At 34.7% G+C, this 8,629-nt stretch overlaps 1 protein-coding gene across 4 annotated transcripts; it reads left to right on the top strand.

The window, feature by feature from the left end:
- The first annotated feature begins 1,047 nt into the window (after nt 1–1,047).
- LOC105456797 (ankyrin repeat domain-containing protein 13C) lies at nt 1,048–8,091 on the top strand. Of its 4 annotated transcripts, none has more exons than XM_011701107.1 (10): nt 1,048–2,177; nt 2,355–2,396; nt 2,684–2,788; nt 3,528–3,659; nt 3,939–4,138; nt 4,534–4,665; nt 4,919–5,080; nt 5,508–5,908; nt 6,222–6,229; nt 6,742–8,091. In XM_011701107.1, exons 1-10 carry the CDS (start codon nt 2,054–2,056, stop codon nt 6,771–6,773), a joined length of 1,338 nt encoding a protein of 445 aa, XP_011699409.1. In that variant the 5' UTR covers nt 1,048–2,053; the 3' UTR covers nt 6,774–8,091. The 4 variants fall into 4 exon arrangements, with proteins under 4 accessions (XP_011699409.1, XP_011699407.1, XP_011699408.1 ...); XM_011701106.1 differs by having other exon boundaries at nt 1,050–2,177; nt 3,939–4,150; XM_011701105.1 differs by lacking the exon at nt 6,742–8,091 and having other exon boundaries at nt 1,049–2,177; nt 3,939–4,150; nt 6,222–6,735.
- The last annotated feature ends 538 nt before the right edge of the window (nt 8,092–8,629 follow it).

Genomic DNA, 8,629 nt, shown 5'->3' with positions numbered 1-8,629 from the left:
CACACATACAAAATATTCTTACATTTTTTTATTGTACATATAAACACGTACGTTTTTCGTGTTTTACTTCGAGCTCGCGTTTTTATTAAATTTTGAATTCTTAAATTGAAAATATATTGTTCGTATAAAAAAATTGGAAGTTTAAGTAATATAATATAATATAATAAATGAAAAAGAAGTGCCAGTATAAAATTGCTTTTAAAAAGATCTATATTTTTTCAATTTAAACTTCAATCAACAAATATCCAAGATAACTTATCATTATTATTAAATAGTTATATTTTGTACACATAACACGGAATAGATCCAAACAATATACTTGACATGGAACAAAATCGAAAATTGTATTATTCGCCGGAAATATCCGTAATCTGAGAGAGGACATGATTTTCGAATGCGCAATTTTTCGAAAATAAAGCCCCAGCAGTCTCAAAAGGTGGATGTAGCACGGACACGCACCACAATTAAATTATATACCCGCGGTGCAAAAAACTAAATGTTGCTATGTAGTTTACAGCCACTTCTTTAGGGGGCATTAGTGCACAAGGGCATTTTGAGGTAACATGCAAGAGGCCGTCATGTCTCAGGTTTTCTCTCTGCTTGTAATATACTTGAGAATTTTTTGTATTTTAAAATTAAAATATTTTTAAGAAAAAATCTCTTCAATGTTAAGTTTTCTTAGAAAATTTACAGAATAGGAAATTTTATTGTTAGATATTTTAGAATATTTAAAAATTCATACATAAAGTATTCTATAAAAAAGAGATTTTCTCGTAGAATTTCTCAGCGCTTATGAAAAATGTCGATTCGTATGAAAGAATTTGAGAAATATTCTAAAAAACTATAAAATTATCGAAAAATTCTGAAAAATTATTTGGATAATTCTAAAAAAAAAATTTCACCAGCCAACATATCGGCTAAGCTTCATCCGCACGAGCGCGGCTGCCGTGTCGCCTATTTTAAAATGAGTGTAGGCGGCGCGGATATTGAACGTGAATTTTTGCACCCCCGAGGTCACAAATGCAAATGCCGGTTACAGGCCCCCTATCCTATCCGCAGGCATTAAGAAACATTCTCGTGCGCGTGCGGAGGAGGATGCAGATGCAGTGATCACTCGCTAACCGCGCGCGCCCGAATGTTCATCGAGCGCGCCTCTAATCGTCGAGCGTGTCGCGCGTTGTGTGTTCGGTGCGAGTTAAACGCCATATTATGAGACGAACACCTTCCGCGGTCGATCGTTTCTCGTATAGCGTGCGTACGCTCGTCGACCTCGATCTCGGTTGCACAATTGCTCCGTTTTCCGAGCGCGTCCCACGAGACGGAGCGCGCCGTCAGCGCGAGCGAGCATAACTCGCGGGGTGTCGCACCACGAGGAGTTGAGCTTTAAATTACGATCTCTCCCGTCTGTCATCGGGAGCCCGTCCGTCGCAGCGACTCCGCTGCTCCAGTTTGCTCCAGCTGCGAGTATACGCTGCCCAAGTTGATATCCTGCCTGCCTAGGAGAAAGAGCGGTTAGGCCTTAAAGTCCACACACATCTACACGTACGCACACATACACACACGTACGTATTTTGCGTTCGGCTGTATCACACTGCAGGTCTATACGGAAGCTAACGGGAGCCTGAGAGCCGTTCAATTCAGGAGGAAGAGGAAGTATTTCGCGCGGAGCAACGGTCGCATAATGTTGAATGCGAGTCCCACGGAGGCGCCGAGGTTCGAACTCGCGAGCTTAGCATTATCGTTTTGCACAAGGAAGTGTCGATAAGGGTAGATATAAGATACGGAAAGGGGGCGAGGAAGAGGAGCAATGACAATTACGTAAAGGTGTCAACAAACGTACGTCAAAACATGCCGAGTCGCGTGCTAGCCGGAGGTGGTGCACCGCGACGCCTGTGAACGTCACGCGGGTCGACCGTGTAACGTGACCACGACGACGATGCTCCGCGTCGATGTCACGCGTGGCACGTGCTGCTGTATTACGGAACGTCGAGGCTCGTCGAGGTCGGAGGTTCTTCCACCGTCGTTGTGAACGTCCACGACCACGGGATCTCGGATGCCGATGATCATGGCGCAGGAGAGCGAGAAGTATCCGCTTCACAGGTGTATCTTTCAAGGGGACGTGAAGACGCTGAACATCTTGATCAGAACGCACGACATTACCGAAAAGGATAAACAAGGTGAGCCTTTTAACTTTTGATTTGGAGCACGACTCCAAATGTGCTCTTGATATACCTATTCCTCTTATTCGTGTGAATAAGGACGAATAAGGACGATCAGAATCATCGAACTCTTTGCGAGGACGAGAGATGTGAATCTCGTTTTAATCTCTCGTATTTATTTTTCTTCTGTTACAGGAAACACCCCTTTGCATTTAGCTGTGATGTTAGGAAGAAAAGGTACGGCTATTTTTGTTTTACTTCATTGCATTAGAGTATTTTTAAGATATTAAAAAAAAATACTTTATTCCATCTGTTGGATGTTAAAGACGTGATACTGTACAAATTGATAACAGATCACTCGTTTGCAAAACTTAAACTATTAAGATTGATAAAATATAAAAATATATAAAAATATATAAATAATATATAAATATAAAAATATAAAAATATATAAAATATATTAAAGGTAATTTTTAAATTAAAGTATATTCGATTCCTTCATATCTTATTTTGTTACGTTGCAGAATGTGTTCAATTACTGCTTGCACACGGAGCACCTGTAAAGGTGAAGAATCTAGCTGGTTGGAGTCCATTGGCTGAAGCAATCAGTTACGGAGATAGACAAACCAGTTCGTATAAAATAAAATAATATATATGTATATGCAGATATATAGATTTAGTACGATACATATTTTGATAATTAAATTATCAATATAATAGGACTTGAGAGAGATTCAAGTTTTAATACTTTCCTTGAATTAAATTTATACTTTGTGCATTTTAAGGTGCCTTTTCATGCTGACGCTCGACGCTCATTTTTGACGTCAAAATTACGTGATATATATCATAGTTGGTTTACACGAAAAGCGGCAATATCAAGTTTAACGTCAATTGTATCATTTGTATCCAAAATGTTCAGAACAAAACAACAGTCTTTGACGCCGAAGCTGAGAAAATCCAGCTTCTTTTTTTGACGCTAGCGTCAAAGTCGAAGTCATGTGATTATCAAAAATCTAACATGTTGATTTCTTTACTGCTTACGTCTTACTGCTTAAGTTTTTCTGTGTGCCATGGCTTTAACGCTAAAACGAGCGTCTCATGAATTTGCACCTTTATTGTGTATTTATGTAACATTATGTTCACACAGAGTACTTTATTTCTACAATTGGTTAGAAAACAAAATTAGCTGAGAGTAGAAATTATTCGGATAAATTGGAGACAGATTCCTAATACAGAGTACTAATTCCGGTTTTCTATGCGTTATAAGTTAGAACGTGAATATGAAGATGATTCAATAGAAATGACATGTTCCGTATGATTCTATTATTACGTAAGACCAAGTCATGACATTTATAATTTTTATTGCAGTATCATCTTTAGTACGTAAATTGAAGCAACAAGCGAGAGAGCAAATGGAGGAAAGGAGGCCGAATTTAGTTGCTGCGTTGCATCAAATGGGTGATTTTTATATGGAGTTAAAATGGGATTTTCAGAGTTGGGGTAAGTTTTATGCGCTGTTTTTTCGATCTTTAATTCCGCGATTATTTCCATTGCATTATTACGTTGTTTATCAGTATATACTCTAAAAGATAATTAGCAACAATCAGAATATCAGTTCATTAATCTCGAATATCGTTTGATATCAATAAATATGATATCAATTTTTTTGCAACAAAAGAATATTTTTTAATAAAAGCGACTCTAACGGAATTTTTTATATTGTATAATTCGTTATATTTCTCCTCTATCCGTCAATGACAATTTCGTTTGTTCTTTCAGTACCGCTAGTCTCGAGAGTGTTACCGTCAGATATATGTAAGATCCATAAAAGTGGGGCTTCAATTAGGATGGACACGACTCTTGTAGACTTTAATGACATGAGGTGGGAGAGGGGTGACATATCTTTCATCTTCAATGGTGACCAAAAGCCTAGCCATTCATTGACTGTCCTCGACAATAAAGCCAAACTTTTCCAAAGAGTGAGATATGAGGTTAACAGTCTATTTAAATCCATCCATTTTCTTTTACATATACGCTTTTGCATGTATAGTACGCAAAAAATTTTATATGTACAAATTTTATTTTTTGTATATAGTAAAAAATACTCCAGAACTTTAATAGACGTTCTTAACACACGTAGTAATTAATAAGTATGGTTAATCTCGGACTATTATTTTATGTTGAGACAGTCCAAAGACAGTACAATTTGTATGACAGTACATATTGTACAGTCCAGAGACAGTACAATACCAAATCTAGACAGCTATTATATTAGCTTTTTTACTTATTATATCATGTTAATATAATTAACTTAGATTATTTATTAACATTCAATATTATATTGAAATAATCTTTTTTTTTGTATGTACTTTAGGAAACAGAGCTTGAGATAGAGGATGAAGTTGATATTCTTATGTCTAGTGATATTATGGCAGCGCAAATGTCTACCAAAAGTATCACGTTTTCTAGAGCACAGACAGGGTGGATTTTTAGGGAGGACAAAAGGGTGAGCATGTTTCTATTGTACCAATAAATTATACTGATAAATTATGTAATGCGGTTACGTTATATGCAATATTATAAAAATGTTCCATATCAATTATGTTTCCTCTGAATTCTTTAGAATTTGTTAAACATTATTAAATCAATTCTGAGATATTTTATAATCTTATAATCAAGATATTTTATAATCAAAATTGACTTAAAAATGATACGGTAGAATATTTTAAATCGATACTGAAGTAAATGTTTAAAACTAGGAAATGGTAGGCGCATTCCACGCTGATTTTTATCAAATCAATGGCATGGTGTTGGAAAGTAGAAAACGTCGTGAGCACTTAAGTGAGGAAGATCTTCAAAAAAATAAAGCTATTATGGAATCCCTTACTAAAGGCAGCTCTCAAGGATTTAAAAATGGCGAGGTGAGAATTATAACGTAAAATTTATTGTCGTTTCAAGGCTTCTGTTTCTTTGCAACCGTGTTAAATTACGAAACACAAGAAATGTGCAAATATTTCCTTGCAATATTTAAAATAAATTATTTCTTTCGCGAGCCGTTGCGTACGTTTAAAAATATAAATTGATAGAATACATTGAAGCTATAAATTTTTATCAATTATTACAAAGAAATTTTCTCAAAAGTGATTTAGAAATGTAAGAAGCGTACGAATTAAATTATACATATATTCACTTATAGACACTCATGTCTTACTTTTCTCATAAATATTATATACGAAAGATAAACACAGAATATGTTATATATTAAGATATACGCACCTATATGTTAAAGTCTAGTCAAAGTATCTTTATGTAAGGTAAATAAAATAAATATATTTTATTTACTCTTAGCCTCCTATGAGAAGAGCATCGTTGAATCCGCCACCAGAGTCGAATATAACGTGGGACGAATACGTCGTTGCGCCGATCGGTCAGTGTCCGCTTCTAGGAAGAAACCTTGTCTACAAGGAAAGTAGTAAATCTTTCAAGGCCACTGTGGCAATGAGCCCAGATTTTCCCCTCACCGTCGACATGCTACTCAATGTTCTGGAAGTGATTACGCCGTTTAAGCATCTAAGCAAGCTACGCCAATTCGTACTTATGAAGTTGCCCCCTGGATTCCCAGTTAAGATCGACATACCGATTCTGCCTACAGTCACTGCTAAAATAACTTTTCAAGAGTTTGCCTTCCGAAACGACATAGATCCAGAATTGTTTCAAGTGCCATCAGACTACTTCGAAGACCCAATGAGGTAAATTTACTTTTGACAAAACGGATAAGGCACACTGTATTATTTTATAGATTGTCAAAAAAAAAATGGGTATAATCCTAGTTTACAGTTTTTGTAAAATTCATCGTTTTATATATTTTCTTATACATACATTTTCTTATAAATATCTTAAAAAAGTTTTATTTTGTTTGATGCAAATGAAGATTATCTAAAAGAAATCTATAAAATATACAGTGATTTTTTTTATTTCTTTCGAGAACGCGAATAAAATTTATTTATTGAAAGTTTTATTTTGCATATTATCTTAAGCCTGAAGCACAATAATACGTTTCAGAGGTTACGGTGCGTACCTAACTATGATGATGGTTCTTCATACCGCGTCATGTGTTCGAGGATAAACTTCGAGGATAAAAAAAATTATGTCGTATTTGCTGTCATTTTAACAAGAAAAACTTTTTGCCGCGTTAACAAACAATATAGTTCAATTAAATTATATTAATTAAGTTAAGAACTAATAGACCAAAAATTAAAATTATTCCTATTTCGACTAATTAACTTTTGACAGTTGTAACAAAAATCGAATGCCACAATGGATTCGTTGTGCTTGCTTGGCACGTTTTTGTATAGGTTTCTACTGACTGCAACACTTAACGGATTAATTTTTTATATTCACGAAAGTAAATCTAAAACAAACAATTTATGTCCTAAAAATAATAAAAATATAGTTGTGTAAGATGTAATTTAACATTGTACATATACGTACTCGTCCGTGCAAGTACTTTTCACATCATTTTGCAACACTCACACTATAAACGTCACTTTTTTTTTACTAATCATTAACAATTGCTTTGCAGATTTCCAGACTTATGACGCTTCGACATCCTAATATTAATCAAGATCCAGCCTATTCGGGGTCTGTTTTCTTCTATGCTAGGGGACAATCTGGCTTTCGTGATTTCAGCCAGTCTGGAAGGCGTCTACGCGAGCCATTACGTTGTTCATTGAATAACTTGTCATCGTTTGATCACATCTAACAGCGAATAGTGTCGAATATTTTCAAGATGTTCGATAAGCAAGTAAAAACTACCGAAGACAATTAATCTGCACTCAAAAATCAGAGAAACTTGCATACTATTTAATACTTAACTCAATCACACGTTTGTCTACTTAATTTGCGAAGCATGTTAACGTTTATAGGGATAACGAGGATCATTCGTATGTCGTGCCGCACTCGGAAAAGTATATACCATGTACGATGAGTGATATACATATACATATAATCTGATATTTCAAAGTATCACGTTTGGAATTCCCACCTTTTGACTGTGTTTGGGAATTAAATTAATGATTTCTCACGCCGGAAAATCTTTCTTAAACTCATATCAGATCACGGCAATGCAGATTAAGAATCGTAACGAGATGGAGATTAGAGTTTGACCAATCGGAAACAATCAGAACAAAGCGGACTAAGATTAAAGTTATCTTTTGGAAAAATTTTTATCTCCAATTCAAATCCTCGATCTTCAGTGCCTGATTTGACATGGACTTTACGATTCTCAGCCTGTCACTGCAATCATATTTAATTATCTTATCAAATAATTGTTATTATTATATATTTATATTGTAAAATATACGTAAATTCTTGTAAGGAAAAAAATAACTTTGATAAACAATGAAATAAATATATTTCTGTATGATTGTTTATTATGTCCAGTATGATTGCAATGATTGGCCAAAGGGCTTAATAATCAAGCAGAGTAGACTAGATGAATATTGCGAATGTTTCTATTCTACTCTTTTCGCAAATTACCTAATTTACACTAATCAGCGAAGATTTTCACATTTATTTCTTCGCTATTCTCACGAGCAGTATTTTTATTGTCGAAACTTTTCGTAAATGCCACAGCATTCAATCGGTCGTGCGTAAAAGAACGTTAATTAAAAAAAAAAAACACTCTTCAGTATTATCAATTTACAATTATATAGTTTATACTATAATAATTGTAATAATGATTGTTATTTTTTTTTAGTACAAAACGCCGGTTTTAACGGAGTTAGCTTTTCAACCTTGCATGAAAATCAATGCATAAAGTCATCTTTAAATATAACGATTCGTACTCATACTGCATTCAGTACTAACTGTCGTTTACGTAATTGTTGCAACTACATGGAATATCCGACAATTATGTTTGCGAACGTTTATTTTTTTGGTCAATCAGATTTTTTTTTCTGATTAAAATTTAATCACACGTCATCTTCTGTAGCTTTTTAATATTCTTAATATAAATCTCTTGACACTTCAGCAATACATTAAAATACTGCGAAAGTGTGTAAATAATTCAAATTACGTATGAAATTACGTATGAAAAATAAGAATTTATTATATTGGATATATAAGAAATTATATATTGGCATTCATGAGAATTAATTCGTGAGAAAATGTCTCGATTTGCATTTGCATTTAATTAAAAACGCAAAAAAAGAAAAAGAAGTTTTCCCAGGCCTGCATTTACAAGGTCTCTCACTCTCTGCATCTTGAAATAGAATAAGGCTCACGTTTCAACTTGGTATACTCAACATAGTCTCGAACTTTGTAGATGCAGGTTTTCAGTACTTTACTATACATACACAGGGTTACTAATTAACGCTCTAAAACAATCGGTCGCATTCAGATGCAACTTTTGGCCTGACTTTTCACCTGTCGACGCCCACCGTGTCCCTCTTGTCGCTCGCGTCTCAAAA

This window comes from Wasmannia auropunctata, unplaced genomic scaffold, assembly GCF_000956235.1.
Source record: "Wasmannia auropunctata unplaced genomic scaffold, wasmannia.A_1.0 LD335556.1, whole genome shotgun sequence".
In the NCBI taxonomy this organism is placed as follows: Eukaryota; Metazoa; Arthropoda; class Insecta; order Hymenoptera; family Formicidae; genus Wasmannia; species Wasmannia auropunctata.
Note: the sequence above shows the minus strand (reverse complement) of the source record. Positions and strands in the feature narration are given on the sequence as shown.